At 45.9% G+C, this 27,956-nt stretch overlaps 1 protein-coding gene across 1 annotated transcript in view; it reads left to right on the top strand.

Moving 5' to 3' along the window:
• Nucleotides 1–27,956, top strand: part of LOC147106498 (CUGBP Elav-like family member 1) — a 102,260-nt gene that overhangs the window by 28,420 nt on the left and 45,884 nt on the right. The window contains exons 2-3 of the mRNA XM_086008459.1: nucleotides 1,366–1,553; nucleotides 11,382–11,464. Of these exons, the coding sequence (XP_085864585.1) occupies nucleotides 1,366–1,553; nucleotides 11,382–11,464 (271 nt within the window). The remainder of the gene's footprint in view (nucleotides 1–1,365; nucleotides 1,554–11,381; nucleotides 11,465–27,956) is intronic.

The following is a 27,956-nucleotide window of genomic DNA, read 5'->3' as shown; positions in this document are numbered from 1 at the left end:
GGATCGCTGCTGGGTGATGTACTGAGTGGAGTGTCCCAGGGATCGGTGCTGGGAGATGTACTGAGTGGAGTGTCCCAGGGATCGGTGCTGGGTGATGTACTGAGTGGAGTGTCCCGGGGATTGGTGCTGGGTGATGTACTGAGTGGAGTGTCCCGGGGATCAGTGCTGGGAGATGTACTGAGTGGAGTGTCCCAGGGATCGGTGCTGGGTGATGTACTGAGTGGAGTGTCCCGGGGATCGGTGCTGGGTGATGTACTGAGTGGAGTGTCCCAGGGATCGGTGCTGGGTGATGTACTGAGTGGAGTGTCCCAGGGATCGGCGCTGGGTGATGTACTGAGTGGAGTGTCCCAGGGATCGGTGCTGGGAGATGTACTGAGTGGAGTGTCCCAGGGATCGGTGCTGGGTGATGTACTGAGTGGAGTGTCCCAGGGATCGCTGCTGGGTGATGTACTGAGTGGAGTGTCCCAGGGATCGGTGCTGGGAGATGTACTGAGTGGAGTGTCCCAGGGATCGGTGCTGGGTGATGTACTGAGTGGGGTGTCCCAGGGATCGGTGCTGGGTGATGTACTGAGTGGGGTGTCCCAGGGATCGGTGCTGGGAGATGTACTGAGTGGAGTGTCCCAGGGATCGGTGCTGGGTGATGTACTGAGTGGAGTGTCCCAGGGATCGGTGCTGGGTGATGCACTGAGTGGGGTGTCCCAGGGATCGGTGCTGGGTGATGTACTGAGTGGGGTGTCCCAGGGATCGGTGCTGGGTGATGTACTGAGTGGGGTGTCCCAGGGATCGGTGCTGGGGGCGCATGAGGCTGTTTTGCTGAAGTTGTACAGTGCGCTGTATGGGCAACATTTTGAAAGCACTGTTAATCTTTGGTCACTGAAATATCAGACTTCTAATTTTTGGTAAAGGAATTCAGTCAGATCCCTAGTCTGGGCTTAGTTACCAGAATCGGCTGGAAAGCTGGGACTCTTTGGCCATGGTTGGAGGGTGCATGAGAGGTGATTTAACAAGTGAATAATGTCCTGCAATGACAGAGGCATGAACTGGTGAAAAGCTGGTTCAGGAGTAATGCCAAAAAGCATTTCATAAGTGTGATTGGTAACTGGATCCATCAGCCCCTCACTCCCAGAGGGGATCTGTGCTGAAATGGTGTGCAGGTCTGCAGTGTGGTAGCTCCCACTTCCTGGTCCCCCACCCCCTCTTCCCGGCACCATTAACACCCCTCTTCCCCACCGCCCCCCCCTTTGGCCGGCCCCGCCCGCTCCCTGGACCAATGAGACCCTTGGGGCTGACCCTTTACCTATTGTTCCCTCAACTCCTGCCTCAGCCTATGGTTTCTAACCTCATTGCTGTTTCTCCTTTGCACAGATCAAAGAAGATGAACGGGTCACTGGATCACCCCGACCAGCCTGATATCGATTCCATCAAGATGTTTGTGGGTCAGATTCCACGGTCCTGGTCGGAGAAGGAACTGAAGGAGCTCTTTGAGCAGTATGGTGCTGTGTATGAAATCAATGTACTCCGAGACAGAAGTCAGAACCCCCCTCAAAGTAAAGGTGAGCTCTCCAAAATCTAATGCACCTTGCCTTCATAGGATTACATCGGATATACGGCCCAGAAACAGGCCATTCGGCCCAACCAGTCCGTGCCGGCGTTTATGCTCCACTCGAGCCTCCTCCCATCTTTCCTCATCTAACTCTATCAGCATAACCCCCTATTCCCTTCTCCCTCATATGCTTGTCCAGCCTCCGCTTAAATATAGGAGGTATGATTAAGAAGTTTGCAGATAATACCAAAATCGGCTGTGTGGTTGATACTGAAGAAGGAAGCTGTAGACTGCAGGAAGATACATAGAAACATAGAAGATTGGAGCAGGAGTAGGCCATTCGGCCCCTCGATCATTTAATGAGATCATGGCTGATCATCCAAATTCAGTACCCTGTCCCTGCTTTCTCCCCATATCCCTTGATCCCTTTAGCTTTAAGAAATATATCTAACTCCTTCTTGAATATATTTAATAAATTGGCCTCCGCTGCCTTCTGTGGTAGAGAATTCCAAAGGTTCACCACTCTCTGGGTGAAGAAATTCCTCCTCATCCCTGTCCTAAATGGCTTACCCCTTATCTTTAGACTGTGACCGCTGGTTCTGGACTCCCCGACCATCGGGAACATCCTTCCTGCATCTCGTCTGTCTAGTCCTGATGAAATTTTATAAGTTTCCATGAGATCCCCTCTCATTCATCTAAACTCGAGCGAATATAAGCCCAATTGACCCAATCTCTCCTCATACGTCATTCCTGCCATCCCAGGTATCAGTCTGGTGAATCTTCGCTGCACTCCCTCCATGGCAAGAACATCCTTCCTCAGATAAGGCGACCAAAACTGCACACAATACTCAAGGTGTGGTCTCACCAAGGCCCTGTACAACTGCAGCAAGACATCCTTGCTCCTGTACTCGAATCCTCTCGCTGTGAAGGCCAACATACCATTTGCCTTCTTAACCGCCTGCTGCACCTCACAGAATCACAGAAACCCCACAGTGCAGATCGAGGCCATTTCGGCCCATCGAGCCTGCACCGACACATATCCCACCCGATCCCCGTAACCCCTACACCAACACATATCCCACCCTATCCCTGTAACCCCACGTATTTAATCCCCCTAACACTAAGGGTTAATTTATCATAGCCAATCAACCTAACCCGCACATCTTTGGACTGCATGCTTACCTTCAGCAACTGGTACACAAGGACACCCAGGTCTCATTGCACTTCCTCTTCTCCCAATCTATTGCCATTCAGATAATAACCTGCCTTCCTGTTTTTGCCACCTTGCATTTAGCCACATTATACTGCATTTGCCATGCGTCTGCCCAATCACCCAACCTGTCCAAATCATACTGGAGTTTCTCGGCATCCTCCTCACAGCACACATGCCCACCTAGCTTTGTGTCATCTGCAAACTTGGAGATATTACATCTAGTTCCCTCATCTAGATCATTAATATATATTGTGAATAGCTGGGGCCCTAGCACCAATCCCTGCGGTACCCCACTAGTCACTGCCTGCCACTCGGAGAAAGAGCCATTTATTCCAACTCTTTGCTTCCTGTCTGCCAACCAGTTCACTATCTAAGTCAGTACCTTACCCACAATCCCATGTGCTTTAACTTTACATGCTAATCTCTTATGCGGGACCTTATCGAAAGCCTTCTGAAAGTCCAAATATACCACATCCACTGGTTCTCCCTTGTCTATTCTACCAGTTACATCCTCAAAAAATTCCAGTAGATTAGTCAAGCACGATTTACCTTTTGTAAATCCATGTTGACTTTGTCCGATCCTGTCACTGTTTTCCAAGTGCTCTGCTATTACATCTTTTATAATGGACTCTAGCATTTTCCCCACTACCAATGTCAGGCTTACCGGTCTATAATTCCCCGTTTTCTCTCTCCCACCTTTTTTGAATAGCGGGGTTACATTAGCTACCCTCCAATCCATGGGAACTGTTCCAGAGTCTATAGAATTTTGGAAGATGACCAGCAATGCATCCACTATTTCTGGGGCCACTTCCTTAAGTACCCTAGGATGTAGATTATCAGGCCCTGGGGATTTATCAGCCTTCAATCCAGTCAATTTCCCTAACACCATTTCCCTACAAATACTGATTTCATTCAGTTCCTCCCTCTTATTAGACCCTATGTTCCCCGACATCTCTGGGAGGTTATTTGTGTCCTCCTTTGTGAAGACAGAACCAAAGTATGTATTTAATTGGTCTTCCATTTCTTTGTTCCCCATTATAAATTCCCCTGTTTCTGACTGCAAGGGACCTACGCTTGATTTCACCAATCTTTTTCTCTTCACATATCTATAAAAGCTTTTACAGTCAGTTTTTATGTTCCCTGCAAGCTTGCTCTCATACTCTGTTTTCCCCCTCTTAATTAATCCCTTTGCCCTCCTTTGCTGAATCCTAAACTGCTCCCAATCCTCAGGTTTGTTGCTTTTTCTGGCCAATTGATATGTCCTCTCCTTGGATCTTATGCTATCCCTAATTTCACTTGTTAGCCACGGTTGCGTCACCTTTTTTGTTGTATTTTTATGCCAAACAGGGATGAACAAATTCTGTAGTTCATCCATGCGATCTTTAAATGTTTGCCATTGCCTATCCACCGTCAAACCTTTAAGTAACGTTCCCCAATCCATCCTAGCCAACCCGCGCCTCATACCATCGTAGTTTCCTTTATTTAAATTCAGGACCCTAGTCTCTGAGTCAAATACTTCACTCTCCTTAATGAAGAATTCGATCATATTATGATCGCTCTGCCCTAAGGGGCCTCGCACAACAAGATTGCTAATTAATCCTTTCTCATTACATAATACCCAGCCTAAGATGGCCTGATCTCTAGTTGGTTCCTCGACATATTGGTCCAGGAAGCCATCCCGTATACACTCCAGGAATTCCTTCTCCACAGTATTGCTAATTTGGTTAGCCCAATCAATATGTAGATCAAAGTCACCCATGATAACTGCTGTGCCCTTATTGCACGCGTCTCTAATTTCCCGTTTAATGTCATCCCCAACCTCAGCATTACTGTTTGGGGGTCTGTATACAACTCCCACTAACATTTTCTGCCCCTTGGTATTTCTCAGCTCTACCCATACAGATTCCACATTATCAGAGCTAATATCCTTCCTTACTATTGTGTTAATCTCCTCTTTAACCAGCAATGCTACCCCACCTCCTTTTCCTTTTTGCCTGTCTTTCCTGAATATTGAATACCCCTGGATGTTGAATTCCCAGCCTTGGTCACCTTGGAGCCATGTCTCCGTAAACCCAATTATATCATATCCGTTTACATCTATTTGCGCAGCTAATTCATCTACCTTATTACGAATGCTCCTCGCATTAAGACACAAAGCATTCAGGCTTGTTTTTTTTATCACTCTTAGACCTTTTAGAATTATTATTTACTGTGGCCATGTTTGATTTACACACTTGATTTCTCTGACTGCCACTTTTACTTTTCTCCTGTCTTTTGCTTCTATCCTTGCCTCCCTTTCCTCTGTCTCCCTGTACTGGTTCCCAACCCCCTGCCATTTTAGTTTAAACCCTCCCCAACAGCACTAGCAAACATTCCCCCAGGACATCGGTCCCGGTCCTGCCCAGGTGCAAACCGTCCAGTTTGTACTGGTCCCACCTCCCCCCAGAACCGGTTCCAATGTCCCATGAATTTGAATCCCTCCCCCTTGCACCATTCCTCTAGCCACGTATTCACCTGAAATATCCTTCTATTTCTAATCTGACTAGCATGTGGCACTGGTAGCAATCCTGAGATTACTACCTTTTGAGGTCCTATTTTTTAATTTTACCTCCTAACTCCCTATATTCAGCTTTTAGGACCTCACCCTGTTTTTTTTACCTATATCGTTGGTACCTATATGCACCACGACAGCTGGCTGTTCACCCTCCCCCTCCAGAATGCCCTGCAGCCGCTCCGAGACATCCTTGACCCTTGCACCAGGGAGGCAACATACCATCCTGGAGTCTCGTTTGTGGCCGCAGAAACGCCTATCTATTCCCCTTAAAATAGATAACAATAAATTGGTCAGGTGGGCAGAACAGTGGCAAATGGAATTCAATCGGAGACGTGTGAGGTAATGCATTTGGGGAGGGTTAACGAGGAAAGGCAATACACATTAAATGGTAGGACACTGAGTAGTGTAGAGGAACAAAGGGACCGTGGAGTGCATGTCCACAGATCCCTGAAGGTAGCAGGCCAGATAGATAAGGTGGTTAAGAGGGATACGGAATGCTTGCCTTTATTAACCGGCATAGAATACAAGAGCAGGGGGGTTATGCTTCAACTGTATAAAACACTAGTTAGGTCTCAGCTAGAGTATTGCGTGCAGTTCTGGTCACCACATTACAGGAAAGATGTGATTGCACTAGAGAGGGTACAGAGGAGATTTACAAGGATGTTGCCAGGAGTAGAGAATCTTAGCTATGAGGAAAGACTGGATAGGCTGGGTCTGTTTTCCTTGGAACAGAGGAGGCTGAGGGGAGACCTTGTTGAGGGGTATAAAATTGAGGGGCCTAGATAGAGTGGATAGATAGGATCTATTTCCCTTAGCAGAGGGGTCAAAAACCAGGGGGCACAGAGTTAAAGTAATTGGTGGAAGGTTTAGAGGGGATTTGAGGGGAAATTTCTTCACCCAGAGGGTTGTGGGGGTCTGGAACTCACTGCCTGAAAGGGTGGTAGAGGCAGGAACCCGAACCACATTTAAAAAGTACTTGGATGTGCCCTTGGGATGCTGTAACCTGCAGGGCTACGGACCAAGAGCTGGGAAGTGGGATTAGGCTGGAGAGCTCTTTGTTGGCCGGCGCGGACACGATGGGCCGAAATGGCCTCCTTCCGTGCTGTAACTTTCTATGATTCTATGAAATGCATCTATACTATTCGTTTCAACCACTCCCTGTGGCAGCGAGTTCCACATTCTCACCACTCTTTGGGTAAAGAAGTTTCTTCTGAATTCCCTGTTGAATTTCTTGACTATCTTCTATTGATGGCCTCTAGTTATGCTCTTCCCCACAATTGGAAACATTCTCTTTGTATCCACTCTATCAAAACCTTTCATAATTTTATAGCCCTCTATTAGATCACCCCTCAGCCTTTTTTCAAGGGAAAGAGACCCAGCCTGTTCATCTTTTCCTGATATGTATACCCTCGCATTTCTGGTGTCATCTTTGTAAATCTTCTCTGCACCCTCTCCAGTGCCTCTATATCCCTTTTATAATACGGCCACCAGAACTGCACACAGTACTTCAAGTGTGGTTTAACCAAGGTTCGACACAGGTTTAGCATAACTTCCCTACATTTCAATTCTATACTTCTAGAAATAAACCCTAGTGCTTGGTTTGCTTTTTTATGGCCTTGCTAACCTGTGACGCAACTTTTAGTGATCTGTGTATTTGTACTTCGAGATCCCTTTGTTCCTCTACCCCACCTAGACTCGCACCCTCCAAGTGATAAGTGACCTCCTACCAAAATGTAATACCTCACATTTATCTGTGTTGAACTTCATTTGCCAATTATTTGCCCATTCATCAAATTTATTAATGTCCTCCTCTACTTTGTTGCAGTCCCCCTCAGTAATGACTAACCCCCCCCCCCCAAAAAATTTGGTATCGTCCGCAAATTTAGAAATTATGTTTTTGATTCCAAAGTCTAAATCGTTAATGTAACTTGTGACCGACAGTGGTCCCAGCACTGATCTTGTGGAACTCCACCTGCTACTGTGAATAGCTACCCTTTTACTCCTACTCTCTGCTTTCTGTCTTGAAGCCAGCTAGCAATCCATTCTGCTACTTGTCCCCTGACTCTGCATTCTCTGACCTTGTTCATCTGTCTATTATGGGGTGCCTTTTGAAAATCTAGATAACTTACATCTACTGCATTGCCAGTGTCTACTCTGTCTGTTACCTCTTCAAAGAATTCAATGAGGTTGGTCAAGCAAGATTTTCCCTTTTGAAATCTATGCTGACTATTCATTATTATACTTTTCGTTTCTAGATGTTCTATTCTCTCCTTTGGTAGGGATTCCGTTATTTTTCCTACCACCAATGTTAAGCTGACTGGTCTATAATTCCCTGGACATGTTCTATCCTCCTTCTTAAATATCGGTATTATGTTAGCTATCCGCCAGTCCTCTGGCACTACACCTTTTTCTAACGAATTATTACATATGTGTAGTAATGCCTTGGTTATCTCTTCCCTAGATTCTTTTAAAATGCATGGATGCAATCCATCCAGACCAGGAGGTTTTTCCTCTTCGAATTTGATTAGTTTCTTTAATATATCCCCTTTTTTATTTTGAATACACTTATCTCATTACTCATCATCCAATGTCATGTCCACCTGTTCTATCTCCCTGGTAAATACTGAAGCAAAATAATGATTTAATATTTCTGCCATCTCCCTATCGTTACCTGTGGTATTGTCCTGTCTATCCCTTAATGGCCCTATTCCCATCCCAACCTTCTGTTTTTTATTGATGTGCCTGTAAAATATTTTACTATTTTGTTTTATGTTCCTTGATAATTTAATTTCATAGTTCCTCTTTGCCTTCCTAATTGTTTTTTTGACTTCTCTCCTAATCCCTTCGTATTCTCTCTTATCATACACTCCCCTGCTGTCTATGTATTTAATGTTTGCCTCTTTCCTTACCCTCAATTGTTCCCTTATGCCTTTATTCATCCAAGGAGTCTCATTAGTGTTTAGTTTGTTCTTTCCATTTAGCGGAATATATTTTTCCTGCACTCTGTTGAACACCATTTTAAATGTTTCTCATTGCTGTTCTACATCGTTGTTTGACAATATTGTTGCCCATTTTATCTTCCCAAGTTCTATTCTCAAAATCAGCTTTTCTCCAATCTATTAACCTGGTTTTGTCATAGTTATGTCCTTCTCTGTTATCATCATAAAGCGTATTATATTATGGTCACTATTGCGTATATGTTCCCCTACTTTTACTTCTCTTATTTGCTCATATCCCCATAACTAGACCCAACAGCAAATCTTCCCTTGGGCTTTTTACATATTGGGTTAGAAAGGAGTCCTGTACACATTGTAGGGACTCCATTCCCTTATCCCCTTTACCTACCTCTTCTGTCCAATTAATATTGGGGTAGTTGAAATCTCCATGATTATTATTTTTTACTGATTTCTCTTAATTTGTCTGCATATTTCTTCCTCCACCTCCCTTCCACTATTAGGTGGTCTGTAGACTACGCCTATTAGTGTGATTGACCCTTTATCTTTTATCTCTATCCATATGGATTTTATTTTTGTCTTGCTGATATCTACGTCCCTTTTGTCTACTGCCATTATGTTATCCCTAATAAGTACATCTACTCCACCTCCCCTTTTTCCCTCCCTATCTTTTCTAAATATGTTATACCCTGCAATGTTTAATTCCCAGTCCTGATTTTTCTGTAGCCATGTCTCAGTAATCCCTAATGCGCCTGGTTCCTCCCAACGCATGATTGCCTCCAGCTCCCCTGTTTTATTACGGACACTGTGTGCATTGCTGTACAGACAGTTTAACGCACGGTGGCATAGTGGTTAGCACTGTTGCCTCACAGCGCCAGGGACCCGGGTTCGAATCCGGCCTCGGGTGACTGTGTGGAGTTTGCACATTCTCCCCGTGTTTGCGTAGGTTTCCTCCGGGTGCTCCGGTTTCCTCCCACAGTCCAAAGATTTGCGGGTTAGGTTGATTGGCTATGATAAATTGACCCTTAGTGTTAGGGGGATTAAATACGTGGGGTTACGGGGATCGGGTGGGATATGTGTTGGTGCAGGCTCGATGGGCCGAAATGGCCTCTATCTGCATTGTGGGGTTTCTGTGATTTCTGTGAATAGGATTTCCTCTCACTTTATGTTTAACCATTTTTTAGACTCTATTACTCTATTTGCTCCCTTGCCGTCAATGTCCTCCCTTACTTTATTCTTTCCTGTGCTCACCTTTCCTGCTTTGTTTATACTTAGGTTGCTTACGTTTCTTGTAGATCCCTCCCCCCCTTTTTACTAGTTTAAAGCCTTTGCCACCTACCTATTTAACCTTTCCGCTAGGACACGGGTCCCATCCCGGTTCAGGTGGAGCCCGTCCCATCGGTACAGCTCCTTCCTGTCCCAGAACTGGTGCCAGTGTCCCATGAAAAGGAACCTCTCTTTCCCACACCAGCCCTTTAGCTACGTGTTAATTCTCCTGATCTGTCTGCCTCTGTGCCAATTTGCACGTGGCTCAAGCAATAATCCAGAGATTATTACCCTCAAGGTCCTGCTTTTTAATTTAGATCCTAACTCCTGATACTCTTTCAGCAGGACCTCCTCCCTGTTCCTACCTATGTCGTTTGTTCCAACATGGACCATGACCCTGGCACCGGGTAGGTAACACGCCCTTCAGGACTCTCGCTCTTGGCTGCAGAGGATGCCATCTAGCCCCCTAAATATAGAGTCCCCTATTACTACCACATTTCTATTCTGCTCTTGCCCTGCCCTTGGACAGCCTTCTGAGCCACAGTGCCATGGTCTGCACGTGGCTGTCCACCCTGCAGTCGTTCTCTTTGTCCTCACAGGTAGCGAGTACATCGTACCTGTTGGACAGGACCAGTGTCTGCGGGACCTCCTCCTCAACCTCTCTTAAATCCCCGCGACCCGTCTCCCTAACAGTCGCACCCTCCCATTCCTGAACCTGTGCTTTCCTCTGGGGTGGGACTGTATTCTGGATAAAACTGTCCAGAAATTCCTCCCCCTCCCTTACGTGTCGGAGTGTCTCCAACTCTCATTCCAGCTCAGTGACTCTGAACCGGAGAGATTCGAGATGGAGACGTCTTCTGCAGATGTGTTTGCTCGGGATAGTCTCGCCATCCACAAACTCCCACATGCTGCAGTCCAGATGCACAATCTGCCCTGCCATACGTTAGACTAGCCTTATTTTATTTATTTAGTTCGTTAAAGTCTTTATTCAACAATTATTTATAGTTATATTAAATAGTTGAACTAGTTAAGCTATAAATTTATACGTTATAGTTTCCTGGTCCTAGTTTAAACCACTGTCCTAAATTAGAGAGAAAAAAAACCTTAATACTCACCAACCAATCATCTACCTGCAGTCCTGTGACGTCACTCTTGGTTTATTTTTGGAAATCGTCGATGGTTCGGCTGCTGCTGGTGTCTCCAATCAGGTCGGAGTCTGCCAACGCCAATCTTAGGGTAGACTGCGATAATTACAAGATGCAACTCAGCACTTGGCTGGTATTTTGTGAAGGTTCTGTGACTGTGCTGTTAGTCAAACAAGTTCTGGGTGCCCAGGGTGTTTTAGAAATGCAGTCACAATGCTGACCTCTCTAGCCCTTGAGTGGGACTGACTGACCCGGTTGGCAGAGAGGCAGAGGGCAGCAGTGACTTTTGTGAGTGCACACCACACATTGCTGCGTGCTCTCGAGCTCTCGCAGGGAATGGTACCGGGGAGGGGGCAGTTCCTGCAGCACCTCATTGCAGAATAAGTGGTGCAGGAGCTGAGGTGGCTGCACCCTGCTGGTGTGTGTGGCGGGGAGCTGAGACCCAGTCCGAGGCACACGGGTTGGTAGAGACTTGAAGCTCCCCTCATGGTAATGCGGGGCAGGGCCGAGTGTCGAATGGAGCCCTGCTACTTTGCCACAGGTTGGGCTCTTCTTCAGACTTGTTCTTCAGCACCTGGAGGGAAGGTGGATCAGCTGACAATTGGTCAGTCCCTCTCACCCAGAGCATGTGGGGAGGGCCACAAGGTGCTGGGATTTGACAGGTGAGGCGGCATTCCTGCTGTTTACTCTGTGTTTTTCTTTCTAGGTTGTTGCTTTGTAACATTTTATACCCGTAAAGCAGCGCTAGAAGCACAAAACGCTCTTCACAATATGAAGATTCTCCCTGGTGTGAGTATGTCTGTATTAGCTGTCACACTTTACCACCAGATCAGGGGCACGGGCCTATTCTGTGCCCGCCTATGGGGATCCTAACTTCTAAACAAAGCTGACACCATTCACTCGCCTGCAGTCAAAAATGGGACTGTTTCAGCGCGGCCAGTCACTCAAGTATGCTGACACAGCTACTCCACATCTGGCCTTGCTGCAAGTCGTACAGGATCTGTGCCAGTCGTCGGGAGATGTAATCGAAGTCAGGGATGAGGAGAGACCCGCACATCAACTTTCCCTGTTACAGCATCAATAACACGTGTTTTTCTGTCTGCACCCAATTTGTGGGTTATTCTCACTCCCAGCAGAGTTTTTTGTAATGTTTTTTACGTTTACTAAATTATGCTCTTGTGGCGTCGCACACGGGGAAGCAAGACTAAGTGTAGTAATCAGGTGAAGTGGAGGTAGAGGGCGGAGGAGAACTGGACCAGGGATGTAATTCAGCCCCTGTTTGGAACTCATACTCACTGATTATTTTTCCATTATAAATTCCTATGCCCACAGTTATAATGGAAAGTGCCCATGTCTACGGAATTGGCTTAAGTGATAGAAAACCGAGAGTAGTGGTGAACGGTTGTTTCTCGGACTGGAGGAAGGTGTACAGTGGTGTTCAGGGGTCGGTACTAGGACCACTGCTTTTCTTGCTATATATTAATGACTTGGACTTGGGTGTACAGGGCACAATTTCAAAATTTGCAGATGACATAAAACTTGGAAGTATAGTGAACAGTGAGTAGGATAGTCATGGGCTTCAAGAGGACTTAGACAGGCTGGTGGAATGGCCGGACACATGGCAGATGAAATTTAACGCAGAAAAGTGCAAAGTGATACATTTTGGTAGGAAGAACGAGGAGAGGCAAAATAAACTAAAGGGTACAATCCTAAAGGGGGTGCATGAACAGAGAGACCTGGGGGTATGTGTGCACAAACTGTTGAAGGTGGCAGGGCAGGTTGAGAAAGTGGTTAAAAAAGTATACGGGACCCTGGGCTTCATAAATAGAGGCAGTGTGTACGAAAGCAAGGAAGTTATGATGAACCTTTATAAAACACTGGTTCGGCCCCAATTGAAGTATTGTGTCCAATTCTGGGCACCACACTTTAGGAAGGATGTGAAGGCCTTAGAGAGGGTACAGAAAAGATTTACAAGAATGGTTCCAGGGAGGAGGGACTTCAGTTACATGGCTAGACCGGAGAAGCTGGGGTTGTTCTCCTTTGAGCAGTGAAGGTTGACAGGAGATTTGATAGAAGTGTTCTAAATCATGAGGGGTCTAGACAGAGTAGATAGCGAGAAACTGTTCCCATTGGTGGAAAGGTCAAGACCCAGAGGGCACAGATTGAAGGTGATGACAGAAAAACCAAAGGCGACGGGAGGAATGCACTGCCTGGAAGGCTGGTGGAGTCAGATTCAATCATGGCTTTCAAAAGGGAATTGGATAGTACCTGAAGGAAAGAAATTTGCAGGGCTGCGGGGAAAGGGTGGGGGAGTGGGACTAGCTGAGGTGCTCTTGCAGAGAGCCGGTACGGGCGCGACGAGCCAAATGGCTGCCTCCTGTGCTGTAACCATTCTATGATTTCATGTAAACTTGTCACGCTGTAATTACATCCTCCATCCATGTATATGCTGCAGCACCACCACTAGTAGGAGGTTGTAAGTACAGTGTGACACATTTATATAGGCAGGTCCCACTATAACTGGACAAAGGATATTTATAATGGGAAAAGATGACAGTGCAAGATTTATTTTATTATATTACATCTGCAACCTGTAGCCTGCAATTCCTGCGCCAAATGGGAACTTCGGGACACTTAATGTACCGGAGGCCCACGTGTGCAGGAAGTGCCTCGTCCAGCTGCTCGAACTCTCACCGAGGGTTTCTGAGATTATGGGGCAGCTGGATTCACTGCAGGACATACGGGAGGCCGAATGTTTACTGGATCAGAGGTTCCAGGAGGTGGTCATCCCACAGCCAGAATAGCAAGTGGGTGGCCACCTGGAATGGTAGGAAGAGGCAGGCAGTGCAGAAATCCTCCGGGATTGTGGAACTCTCAAACAGATATTCAGCATTTAAAACAGGTGAGGGTGACGACACCTCAAAGGAGTGCAGTCCTGAACCTGGCACTGTGACGCAAAGGATTGCACGGGGGTGCAACAAATCGTAGGAGCGCAGTAGTAATTGGAGATTTGATAGTCGGGGGACAGACGGGCCGTTCTACCATCGACATGAGTCCCATATGCTATGTTGTCTCCCTGGTGCCAGGGTGAGGGACATCACGGGGAATGGGAAGAGGCAAAAGTCGTGGTCCAGCGACATAGGGAGCAAGTCGGTTGAGGTCCTGCAGTCAGAGTTTAAGAAGCATGGGAGGAAGTTAAAAAGCAGGACCTCAAATGTCGTAATCTCTGGATTACTCCCAGTGCCACACGCTAGTGAGAATTGAAATAGGAGGATATGCAGGTTGATGCGTGGCTAGAGAAATGGTGGAGGAGGGAGGGCTTACGATTCCTGGGACATGGGGACCAGTTCTGTGGCAGGAGGGACCTGTTCAAGATGGACAGGTTGTACCTGAACAGTGATGGGGCTAGTATCCTTGTGGGCAGGTTAACTAGTTCTGTGGGGGAGGCTTTAGAATAATTCAGCAGGAGTGAGCAGCAAGGTGTAGATTTAAAAACAAACTGGAAAAAACAGTTAGAAATAATACAGAATTAGGTGGGATCATAGAAAATACAAAAAGGTCTAAATTAGGTTTAGTGTAAATGTGTGCAAATTCACAAAGTGTGGTTAATGAGGTTAGAGTCATAGAGTTATACAGCACAGAAAGAGGCCCTTCGGCCCATCGCGTCCGCGCCGGCCATCAGGCCCCATCTAATCTAATCCCATTGTCCAGCATTTGGTCCGTAGCCTTGTATGCTATGGCATTTCAAGTGCTCATCCAAATGCTTCTTGAATGTTGTGAGGGTTCCTGCCTCTACCACCCTTTCAGGCAGTGAGTTCCAGATTCCAACCACCTTCTGGGTGAAAAAGTTTTTCCTCAAATCCCCTCTAAACCTCCTGCCCCTTACCTTGAATCTATGCCCCCTTGTTATTGACCCCTCTACTAAGGGAAAAAGTTCCTTTCTATCTACCCTATCTATGCCCCTCATAATTTTGTACACCTCAATCAGGTCCCCCCTCAGCCTTCTCTGCTCCAAGGAAAACAACCCCAGCCTGTCCAGTCTTTCTTCATAGCTGAAGCGCTCCAGCCCAGGTAACATCCTGGTGAATCTCCTCTGCACCCTCTCCAAAGCAATCACATCCTTCCTATAGTGTGGCGACCAGAACTGCACACAGTATTCCAGCTGTGGCCTAACCAGCATTTTGTACAGCTCCATCATAACCTCCCTGCTCAACTCAAATTTCTCTCCACGGATGTTGCCTGACCTGAGTTTTTCCAGCATTTTCTGTTATTTCGGATTTCCAACATCTGCAGTATTTTGCTATCGTCTTATATTCTATGCCTTGGCTAATGAAGGCAATTATCCCATATGCCTTTTTAACCACCTTATCCACCTGTTCTGCTGCCTTCAGTGATCTATGTACATGCACACCAAGGTCCCTCTGATCCTCTGTCTTTCCTAGGGTCTTACCATTCATTGTGTATTCCCTTGCCTCGTTAGTCCCACCAAAATGCATCACCTCACACTTTTCAGGGTTAAATTCCATTTGCCACTGTTCCGCCCATCTGACCAACCCGTCTATATCGTCCTGCAGACTGAGGCTACCCTCCTCGCTATTTACCACCCCACCAATTTTCGTGTCATCTGCGAATTTACTGATCATACCTTTTACATTCACATCCAAACCATTAATGTAGACCACAAACAGCAAGGGACCCAGCACCGATCCCTGCGGTACCCCACTGGACACAGGCTTCCAGTCACAAAAACAACCTTCCACCATCACCCTCTGCCTTCTGCCACTAAGCTAGTTTTGGATCCAATGTGCCAAGGCACCCTGGATCCCATGGGCTCTTACCTTCTTGACCAGTCTCTTGTGCGGGACTTTATCGAAAGCCTTACTGAAATCCATGTTGGTGAGCTGCAGGCGCAAATAGCCATGTGGGAATATGATGTAGTGGTGATAACTGAGACCTGGCTCAAAAAAGGGATGCTTAATATTCCTGGTTACAAGGTATTCAGGAAAAATAGGGAAGGAAAAAAGGAGGAGCTGTAGCAGTTTTGATGAAGGAAAATATTAGTGCGAGAGAGAGAGAATGTCCTTGAGGGATCGAAGACCGAATCAATTGAAGGGATATTCACTAGTCCGAGCCCCTTTAGGGCTACCCCGGATCAGGCGTCTTTCTCAAGACATTCACTTTCAACTAAAGTTTGAGGTAACCCAATCCTAAAGATGCTTAATTGGGTCTAAAGGGCCGGACTATCTCTCCCTAAAGGAAAGGAACAACCTGAGAATGTTACTGTCCTCCAGATAGCACTTTTAATAAGTTTAGCTAGACTGTAACGTTCCGGATATTATGTGGGTCTGGAAAACTCCCTCAGAATTCTGCAATTCCTCACCAAAGAGTGTACAGAAATTGAGTTTGCGAGTTTTTGATACAGAAGTCTTATGTGAGACAATTCTAAAAATATATAGATTTATTAAAGAACTGACATGTAATTTACAGTTGGTGAGTCAATCGCAACATTAACAGTTCCAAAAAGAGAAAAAACATGCGATCTTTTTAACATGGTGGCATAGTGGTTAGCACTATTGCCTCACAGCGCCAGGGACCCAGGTTCGAATCCGGCCTCGGGCGACTGTCTGTGTGGAGTTTGCACATTCTCCCCGTGTTTGCGTGGGTTTCCTCCGGGTGCTCCGGTTTCCTCCCACAGTCCAAAGATGTGCGAGTTAGGTTAATTGGCCATGATTAAAAAAAAATTGGCCCTTAGTGTTAGGGGGATTAAATACGTGGGGTTACGGGGATAGGGTGGGATATGTGTTGGTGTAGGGGTTACGGGGATCGGGTGGGATATGTGTTGGTGCAGGCTCGATGGGCCGAAATGGCCTCTATCTGCACTGTGGGGTTTCTGTGATTTCTGTGAGAATCTTACTTTCAATTCTTAACTTCACTACAGTATTACAGTTCTTAAAGTTCTTATACAGGCAGGATATATACCAAATACCTTTGATCCCCGAGGTACAAAGAGTTGGAGACTACAGAGCCGCCTCTGAAGCCGAGAATCGCTTTGCCCGATTAAAGCGAGTCTGTTATCCCATTTGAGAGTTCATTATTTATACCTTTTTCCAGTGGTATTTCCTTTAAGGTTTTCTGCTGATGCAAGCTAATTATCTCGTCATTTTTCTGCCGACCTCTGCAACTCTTACTGCCACCTCAGCTGGTAGCATTACAGAATCATGTCTCATCTCTAGGTGTTCTAAGTTTACCATATAAAAAACAGTATGACGGCAGGTGTTCCTTACTATGTCATTTTTACGAGGGCAGATGTTCCTTATCTTATGTGCTTCTTTACGAAGTGTAAACTAGAACATTTGTTTTAATGTTGTGAACCATTGTTTCATTCCCAAAAGTTCAGCTTGTCGGAGCCCTTCACCTTCTGTTTCAATAAGGTTATTTATTCAGGGTCAACAACTGTCTTATCTCAATAGCCAGAATGCTTTCACAGTTATTCCATCGTTCGGTTTCTAAATTTCCAAACCCAGTTTGTCCTGTTTTGATAAGGCCAGAGTTCTTTCATACGATGGTGTCTTTTTCTGAATCGGTTCTATGGCTCATTCCTTCACACTATTTGGTTGGAGTTGAGAAACAATAGAGGAGCTATTACGCTATTTGGTGTATTTTATAGGCCACCATATAGTGGGAAGGAGATGGAGGAGCAGATTTGCAGGGAAATTACTGAGAGGTGCGTGAACTATAGAGTAGTGATAATGGGAGACTTTAACTACCCCAATATTGAATGGAGCAGGGATTGTGTTAAAGGCAGAGAGGGGGAGGAATTTCTGAAGTGTGTTCAGGAGAACTTTCTTGATCAGTATGTTTCCTGCCCAATGAGGAAGGAGGCATTTCTGGATCGAGTCCTGGGAATGAAGTGGGTCAAGTGGAGAATGTCATAGTGGGGGAGCATCTCGGGAATAGTGATCATAGTATCATAAGGTTTAGATTAGTTATGGAGAAGGACAAGGAGCAATCTAGAATAAAGATACTTAACTGGAGGAGGGCTGATTTCAGTAAATTGAGGAGGGATCTGGCCCAGGGAAATTAGAGTCAAAGACTGCCAGGCAGAAATGTAATGGAGCAATGGGCGGCCTTTAAAGAAGAGATGGTTCAGGTACATTCGTACAAGGGGGAAGGCGAGGGCATTCAAAGCCAGAGCTCTCTGGGTGACGAAGGAGTTAGAGAGTAGTAGGAAGCAGAAAAAGGGGGCATATGACAGATGTCAGCTTGATAATACAAGAGAGAATCAGGCTGAATATAAAAAGTATGGAGGAGAAGTGAAAAAGGAAATGAGGGGCAAAGAGACAGTATGAGAATAGATTGGCGGCTAACATAAAAGGGAATCCAAAAGGTCTGCTGTAGCATATTCACAGTAAAAGGGTTGTCAGGAGCAGTGGGGCTGATTAGGAACCAAAATGGAGATCCATTGGTGGAGGCAGAAGGCATGGCTGAGGTACTAAATGAGTACTTTGCATTGGTGTTTACCAAGGAAGAGGACTTTGCCAAAGCTATGATTATCGAGGTTGTTGTCTGGATACTGGATGAGAGAAAAATAGATAAAGAGATACTAGAAAGGCTGGCCATACTTAGTGGATAAATCACCTGGTGTGGATGGGATGCATTCTAGGCTGCTGAGGAAAGTAAGGGTAGAAATTGCAGAGGTGCTGACTGCGATCTTCCAATCCTCCTCAGATACAGGGTGGGGACCAGAGTACTAGAGGATTTCAAATGTTACACCCTTGTTCAAAAGAGGGGAAATGGGATAAACCCAGCAACTATAGGCCAGGCAGTTTAACATCGGTGGTGGGGAAGCTTTTAGAAACAATAATCTGGGAGAAAGTTAACAACCACTTGGGCATGCATGGACTAATACAGGAGAGCCAGCACTCCTTGTTAAAGGCAAATCGTGTTTGACTCACTTGATTGAATTTTTTGAGCTAATGGAGGGTTTATGAGGGCAGTGCGGTTGATGTTGTGTATATGGCCTTTGAAAAGGTGTTTGCTCAAGTACCCCATAATAGGCTTAGCAAAATTGAAGCCCATGGGATAAAAGGGGCAGCAGTAGCATGGATACAAAGCATAGAAAGCAAAGTTGTGGTGGATGGCTGTTTTTCGGAATGGAGGGAGGTATACAGTGGAGTTCCCCAGGGTTCAGTACTAGCGGCACTCTTATTTTTGATATACAATAATGATTTGGACTTGGAGGTACAGAGCACAACATTGAAATTTGCAGATGACGTCAATCTTGGAAGTGTAGTAAACTGTGAGCAAGATAGTACGTAGGAACAGCAGTAGGTCATTTAGCCCCTCAAGCCTGTTCCACCATTCAATGATCTGTGATCTAACTTCATACACCCGCCTTTGCCCCATATCCCTTAATACCTTTGGTTAACAAACATCTATCAATCTCAGATTTAAAATTAACAGTTGACCTAGCATCAATTGCCGTTTGCAGAAGAGAGTTCCGAAGTTCTACCACCCTTTGCATGTAGAAGTGTTTCCTAACTTCACTCCTGAAAAGCCTGGCTCTAATTTTTAAACTACGCCGCCGAGCACTAGACTCCCCAACCAGCGGAAATAGTTTCTCATTGTCTACTCTATCAGTTCCCCTTAATATCTTGACAGCTTCAATCAAATCGCCCCTTAACAATCTAACTTCCAGGGAATACAACCCTAGTTTGAGTAGCAAGGGCACAGAATGTACTCTGAGGGGGGACTTCAATGTCCATCATCAACAGTGGCTCGGTAGCACCACTACTGACCGAGCTGGCCGAGTCCTGAAGGACATAACTGCCAGTCTGGGCCGGCGACAGATGGTGAGAGAACCAACATGAGGGAAAAACCTACTTGACCTCATCCTCACCAATCTACCTGTCGCAGATGCATCTGTCCATGACAGCATTGGCAGCAGTGACCACCACACAGTCATTGTGGAGACGAAGTCCCGTCGTCACACTGAGGACACCCTCCATCGTGTTGTGTGGCACTACCACCGTGCTAAATTGGATAGATTCAGAACAGATCTAGCAGCTCAAAACTGGGCATCCATGAGGCGCTGTGGGCCATCAGCAGCAGCAGAATTGTATTCCACCACAATCTGTAACCTCATGGCCCGACATATCCCTCACGCTACCATTACCATCAAGCCATGGGACCAACCCTGGTTCAGTAAGGGCTGTAGAAGAGCATGCTGGGAGCAGCACCAGGCGTACCTAAAAATGCGGTGCCAACCTGGGGAAGCTGCAACACAGGACTACATGCATGCCAAACAGTGAAAGCAGCATGCTACAGACAGGGCTAAGCGATCCCACAATCAATGGATCAGGTCAAAGCTCTGCAGTCCTGCCACATCCAGTCGTGAATGGTGGTGGACCATTAAACAACTAACGGGAGGAGGGGGCTCCATGAATATCCCCATCCTCAATGATGGTGGAGCCCAGCATATGAGTGCAAAAGACAAGACTGATGCGTTTGCAACCATCTTCAGCCAGAAGTGCCGAGTGGATGATCTATATCATAGAAACATAGAAGATAGGAGCAGGAATAGGCCATTCGGCCCCTCGAGCCTGCTCCGCCATTCAATGCGATCATGGCTCATCATCCAAATTCAGTACCCTGTCCCTGCCTTCTCCCCATATCCCTTGATCCCTTTAGCCTTAAGAAATATATCCAACTCCTTCTTGAATATATTTAATGAATTGGCCTCTACTGCCTTCTGTGGTAGAGAATTCCACAGGTTCACCACTCTCTGGGTGAAGAAATTCCTCCTCATTTCTGTCCTAAATGGCTTACCCCTTATCCTTCGACTGTGACCCCTGGTTCTGGACTCCCCGACCATCGGGAACATCCTTCCTGCATCTAGTCTGTCCAGTCCTGTCAGAATTTTCTAAGTTTCAATGAGCTCCCCTCTCATTCTTCTAAACTCCAGCGAGTATGAGCCCAATCGACCCAATCTCTCCTCATACGTCATTCCTGCCATCCCAGGTATCAACCTGGTGAATCTTTGCTGAACTCCCTCCATGGCAAGAACATCCTTCCTCAGATAAGGTGACCAAAACTGCACACAACACTCAAGATGTGGTCTCACCAAGGCCCTGTACAACTGCAGCAAGACATCCTTGTTCCTGTACTCAAACCCTCTCGCTACGGAGGCCAACATACCATTTGCCTTCTTAACCGCCTGCTGAACCTGCATGCTTAGCTTCAGCGACTGGTGCACAAGGACACCCAGGTCTTGTTGCACTTCCCCTTCTCCCAATCTATTGCCATTCAGATAATCTGCCTTCCTGTTTTTGACACCAAAGTGGATAACCTCGCATTTATCCACGTTATATTGCATCTGCCATGCTTCTGCCCAATCACCCAACCTGTCCAAATCATCCTGGAGTTTCTCGGCATCCTCCTCACAGCACACGCCCACCCAGCTTTGTGTTGTCTGCAAACTTGGAGATATTACATCTAGCTCCCTTGTCTAGATCATTAATATATATTGTGAATAGCTGGGGTCCAAGGACCGATCCCTGCGGTACCCCACTAGTCACTGCCTTCCACTCGGAAAAAGACCCGTTTATTCCAACTCTTTGCTTTCTGTCTGTCAACCAGTTCTCTATCCAAGTCCCATGTGCCCCCAATCCCAAGTGCCTTAACTTTACACGCTAATCTCTTATGCGGGACCTTTCGAAAGCCTTCTGAAAGTCCAACTATACCACATCCACTGGTTCTCCCTTATCTATTTTACCAGTTACATCCTCAAAAAATTCCAGTAGATTAGTCAAGCATGATTTACCTTTTGTAAATCCATGTTGACTTTGTCCGATCCTGTCACTGCTTTCCAAGTGCTCTGCTATTACATCTTTTATAATGGACTCTAGCATTTTCCCCACTACCGATGTCAGGCTTACCGGTCTGTAATTCCCCGTTTTCTCTCTACCACCTTTTTTGAATAGTGGGGTAACATTAGCTACCCTCCAATCCATGGGTACTGTTCCAGATTCCATCGAATGTTGGAAGATGATCAGCAATGCATCTACTATTTCTAGGGCCACTTCCTTAAGTACCCTCGGATGTAGATTATCAGGCCCTGGGGATTTATTGGCCTTCAATCCCGTCAATTTCCCTAACACCATTTCCCTACAAATACTGATTTCTATCAGTTCCTCCCTCTCATTAGACCCTATGTTCCCCGACATCTCTGGGAGGTTATTTGTGTCCTCCTTTGTGAAGACAGAACCGAAGTATGTATTTAATTGGTCAGCCGTTTCTTTGTTCCCCATATTGGTCTCCTCCTGAGGACCCCACCATCACAGAAGCCAGTCTTCAGCCAATTCGATTCACTCCACGTGATATCAAGAAACGGCTGCGAGCACTGGATACAGCAAAGGCTGTGGTCCCCGACAACATCCCAGCTATTGTGCTGAAGACTTGTAGCTGGACTGGAACAGCTTGGCTCACAACACTGGCATCTATCCGACAATGTGGAAAACTGCCCAGGTATGTCCTGTCCACAAAAAGCAGGACAAATCCAACCCGGCCAATTACCGCCCCATCAGTCTACTCTTAATCATCAGCAAAGTGATGGAAGGTGTCATCGACAGTGCTATCAAGCAGCACTTACTCACCAATAACCTGCTCACTGATGCCCAGTTTGGGTTCCGCCAGGACCACTCTGCTCCTGACCTCATTACAGCCTTGGTCCAAACATGGACAAAGGATCTGAATTCCAGAGGTGAGGTGAGAGTGACTGCCTTTGACATCAAGGCAGCATTTGACTGAGTCTGGCATCAAGGAGCCCCAGTAAAACTGAAGTCAATGGGAATCGGTGGGGGGCGGGGAACTCTCCACTGGCTGGAGTCATACCTAGCAAAAAGGAAGATGGTGGTTGAAGGTCAATCCTCTCAGCCCCAGGACATCACTGCAGCTGGTCCTCAAGGCAGTGTTCTAGGCCCAACCATCTTCAGCTGCTTCATAAATGACCTTCCCTCCAACATAAGGTCAGAAATGGGGATGTTCGCAGATGAGTACACAGTGTTCATTCGTAACTCCTCAGATAATGAAGCAGCCCATGCCCGCATGCAACAAGACCTAAGACCTGGACTACATTCAGGCTTGGGCTGATAAGTGGCAGGTAACTTTCTCGCCACAGAAGTGCCAGGCAATGACAATCTCCAACAAGCGAGAGACCAACCACCACCCCATGACATTCAATGGCATTACCATCGCCAAATCCCCCACTATCAACATCCTGGGGGTCACCATTGACCAGAAACTGGACTAGCAACCCAAATACTGTGGGAACAAGAGCAGGTCAGAGGCTGGGTATTCTGCGGCGAGTGCCTCACCTCCTGACTCCCCAAAGCCTTTCCACCATCTACAAGGCACAAGTAAGGAGTGTGCTGGAATACTCTCCACTTGCTTGGATGAGTGCAGCTGCAGCAACACTCAAGAAGCTCGACACCATCCAGGACAAAGCAGCCCGCTTGATTGGCACCCCATCCACCACCTTAAACATTCACTCCCTCCACCACTGGCGTACCGTGGCTGCAGTGTGTACCATCTACAAGATGCACTGCAGCAACTCGCCAAGGCTTCTTCAGCAGCATCTTCCAAGCCCGCGAACCTCTACCACGTAGAAGGACAAGGGCAGCAGGCGCAGGGCAACACCACCACCTGCAAGTTCCCCTCCAAGTCTCACACTATCCTGACTTGGAAGTATATCGCCGTTCCTTCATCGTCGCTGGATCAAAATCCCAGAACACTCTCCTGAACAGCATTGTGGGAGTACCTTCACCACACGGACTGCAGCGGTTGAAGAAGGCGGCTCACCACCACCTCCTCGAGGGCAATTAGGGATGGGCAAGAAATGCCAGCGACGCCCAGATCCCATGAACACATTTAAAAAAAATCTCGCCGTGTAATTTAACCCTTAGAGTCCAGGTATCATTCTGGTAAATCTACGCTGCACTCATGCCAATATATCCTTCCTAAGGTGTGGTGTCCAGATGTGGTCTAACCAGGGCTTCGTATATCTGCAGCATAACTTCTACCCCCTTGTATTCTCGTCCTCTAGATATAAAGGCCAGCATTCCATTAGCCTTTTTGATTATTTTCTGTATCTGTTCATGATATTTTAATGGTCTATGTACATGGACCCCCCCCACCCCCCCCCCCCCCCCCCCCCCCAAAGTCTCTGGACCGCCACTGTTTCTAGCTTTTCATCTTTTAGAAAGTGCTCTGATCTATCCTTTTTGGGTCCAAAGTGGATGACCTCACATTTGCCTATAATGAAATCCATTCGCCACAGTTTTGCCCATTCACTAATCTATTAATACCTCTTTGTCATTTGATGCTTTCCTCTACACTGCCTACAATGCTGCTTATCTTTGTGTCATCGGCAAACTTGGATATGTGGCTCTCTATCCCATCATCTAAGTCGTTAATAAATACGGTGAATAGTTGAGGCCCCAACACAGATCCCTGCGGAACACCACTAGTCACCACCTGCCAATTAGAGTACCTGTCCATTATCCCTACTCTCTGTCTCCTGCCGCTCAGCCCATTTCCGAACCAGATAAATAATTTGCCTTCAATTCCATGAGTTTCAACTTTAGCTAACAATCTCTTATGGAGGTCTTTATCGAATGCCTTCTGGAAGACTATGTAAATAACATCCATGGACAATCCCACTGTCCACTACTTCAGTTACCTCTTCAAAAAATTTGATTAGTTTAGTTAGGCATAACCTACCCTTTACGAATCCATGCTGGCTCTCTCTGATCGGCTGAAAATTTTCAAGGTGTTCAGTATAGACTAGAAATTTCCAGGCAACAGATGATCGACTAATTGGTCTATAATTCCCTGGTTTCCATCTCTCATCTTTCTTAAATAGCGGAGTGACGTGCATTTTTCCAATCTAAAGGAATGGTTTCTTAATTGAGAGAACTTTGGAAGATTATAGTCAGGGCATCTGCAATGTTCTCACCCACTTCCTTTAAAACCCTAGGATGGAAACCATCAGGTCCTGAGGATATGTCACTCTTCAGTGCCATTATTTTCTTCATTACTGTTATTTTGCTTACGTTAATTTTGGTAAGTCCCCGTCCCTGATTCAATATTAGTTTCCTTGGGATGTCTGGTATGCTGTATCTCTTCCTCTGCTGTAAATACTGATGCAAAGAAATTAGTCAAGATGTCCGCCATTTCCTTATTTTTATTTACAATATCACTGTTCTCACTTTTCAAGGTGCCCACATTGCTCCTGACCACCCTCTTTTTCTTAGTATAATTGTAAAAAATGTGTTGGTTTTGATATTCCTTGCAAGTTTCTTTACATACTCCCTTTTTGTAGATCTTAATATCTGTTTTGTCACCTTTTGTTATTCTTTGTATCTCTCCCAGTCGCCAGGAATTGTGCTATTTTTTGCATTTTTGTATGCTTTTTCTTTTAGCTTTATGCTGTCCCTCACCTCTTGTCGTCCATGGCTGCTTTTTGTGTCAAGTAGGGCTCTTGCCCCTCGAGGGTATAACCGGTTCTGTATCGAGTTAAATTATTTTTTGAACACCCCCCACTGATCTGGCGATTTACCCATTTAACAGATTTGCCCAGTTTACTGTGGACAATCTCTGTCTCATCTCGTTGAAGTCAGCCTTACCTAAATCTAGAATCTTAGCTGTTTCGCGTTTCTCCCTTTCAAACACAACGTTGAACTCGATCATGTTATGATCGCTGTTTGGTAAATGTTCAGGCTATTAACTAAATCTGGCTCATTACTCATTATTAAATCTAAGCTGCCCCCTTGTTGATTCGAGGACATATTGTTGCAGAAAGCTATCCTCAACCCACTTGAGACTGTTGTGTTGGTACCTTTCTACCTAGACACAATTTAGGACTCGGAACTCAGAGATTCAAACATGAAGTGCTTTATTGGAAGGAAAGGAAGTTCTGGAAAGTTCTGAACAAAGAGAGCTAAACTTAACAGAGAACACCCAACCATTTATCTCCTGTGACAGCGCCACCACAGGTGGGAGGAGAACACACAATAGAACACACAATACATAACATTTCCTCCCCTCTTAAATGGAAGGTCCACATTATTCCTCAACAGGTAAGTTACTTTCAATGCACTCAACGAACCTAGGGTAGAGGTAGACTGCCTCAACCCCTGACTTTACCCTGGGGTTTATTCTGCCCCAGTCTTGTGGGTAAGTCACTAAGCCTACAGATCCAAGCGTCTTGGAGGCCGCCGCTCTCTGACAGGATACCGGCGGTCATCGCTGGCTTCCACAGCAGTAGGCACTGACACAGGCCTAGATGGAGAAGGTGCCTGTGTCAGTCGAAAGTCAGGAGTTTGCACAGGTGGAACAGTCTCTTTGACTTCCTGTGTTGGAGAAGAGCACTGTGGCAAAGGATGCTGGTTTGCGGTATCATCCAGAAACAGTTCAGGCCAACCAGCCGTTGGAGCCTCTGTGGCTGTCTCTGCTCCTAGCAACAGTTGATCTGTGTGTCATCTCCAGACAACCTCCTCAGCAGTCTCAACCGTGTAAGACACAGGGCCCGTCTGCATTTCTGGGGCTACTTAACTACTATGGCATTCACTACCTTTCTGAGACGAGCTACTCTGCTTATCCCAATCTAATATGAAAGTTAAAATCCCCCATTAAAGCCACTCTGCCTGTGCTAGAAACTTATCTAATGTCTGCATTTATACATTCTGCCATTTCACAGCTGCTACCATGAGGCCTATACACAACTCCCACTACAGTTTTAAATCCGTTTCTATTTCTTAATTGTACCCATAAAGTCTCCACTGCCTGCTTATCTCCCGTTATCATCTCTTACAGATGTAATGTCATCCTTAATCACAAATGCTACTCTTCCCCTTCTACCAGTTTCCCTATCCTTGCTGTAGACCTTATAACCTGGTATATTTAGTTCCCAGTCCAGACCGTCTTGCAGTCATGTCTCAGTAATGGCTGCCATGTCGTACCCTCTCCTGATGTAATTACTTTACAACTTTGTTTCCCTCAAGCACAATTTCTGACTATTACTCTACTCTCTTCCCTTTTGTTTGTTTTTGAACTATTATTTATATACTACCTTTTCCAACTGAACCCCCCCAAATTTACTAGTTTGAAGTCCTTGTGACAGTCCTATTCATCCTTTCTGCTAGGAGACATAAAAACAGACTGTAAAAGCTTCTATCGGTATGTCAAAAGTAAAAGATTAGTGAAAGTAAATGTGGGTCCCTTACAGGCTGAGACAGGAGAAATTATAATGGGGAATAAGGAAATGGCAGAGAAATTAAACAAATACTTTGTCTGCACGGAAGAAAACGCAAAAAACTTCCTGGAAATAGTGGACAGCCAAGGGGCTAGCGAGAATGAGGAACTGAAAGAAATTAGTATTAGTAAAAAGGTAGCACTGGAGAAATGAATGTGACTGAAAGCTGATAAATCCCCTGGACCTGATGGCCTACATCCTGGGATTTTGAAAGAGGTGGCTATAGAGATAGTGGATGCATTGGTTGTCATCTTCCAAAATTCCATTGATTCTAGAACGGTTCCTGCGGATTGGAAGGTAGCAAATGTACCCCCACTATTTAAGAAAGGAGGGGGAGAGAGAAAATGGGAAACTACAGACCAGTTAGCCTGACATTAGTAGTAGGGCAAATGCTAGAATCTATTATTAAGGATGTGGTAACAGGGCACTTAGAAAATAATAATAGGATTGGGCAGAGTCAACACGGATTTATGAAAGGGAAATCGTGTTTGACAAATCTGTTTTTTTGAGGTTGTAACTAGTAGAATAGATAAGGGGGAACCAGTGGATGTGGTGTATTTGGATTTTCAGAAGGCATTTGATAAGGTGCCACACGAGGTTATTAAACAAAATTAGGGCTCATGGCATTGGGGGTAATACTAGCATGGATTGAGGATTGGTTAACGGACAGAAAACAGAGAGTCGGAATAAACGGGTCATTTTCAGGTTGGCAGGCTGTAACTAGTGGGGTACCGCAAGGATCAGTGCTTGGGCCTCAGCTATTCACAATCTACATCAATGATTTGGATGAGGAGACCAAATGTAATATATCCAAGTTTGCTGATGATACAAAGCTGGGTAGGAATGTAAGTTGTGAGGAGGATGCAAGGAGGCTTCAAGGGGATGTAGACAAGCTAAGTGAGTGGGCAAGAACACGGCAAATGGAATATAATGTGGAGAAATGTGAAGTGATCCACTTTGGTAGGAGAA

The sequence above is a fragment of the Somniosus microcephalus genome, chromosome 15 (genome assembly GCF_052327205.1).
Source record: "Somniosus microcephalus isolate GS21.2 chromosome 15, FLI_Smic_1.0, whole genome shotgun sequence".
NCBI classification, from domain to species: domain Eukaryota; kingdom Metazoa; phylum Chordata; class Chondrichthyes; order Squaliformes; family Somniosidae; genus Somniosus; species Somniosus microcephalus.
Note: the sequence above shows the minus strand (reverse complement) of the source record. Positions and strands in the feature narration are given on the sequence as shown.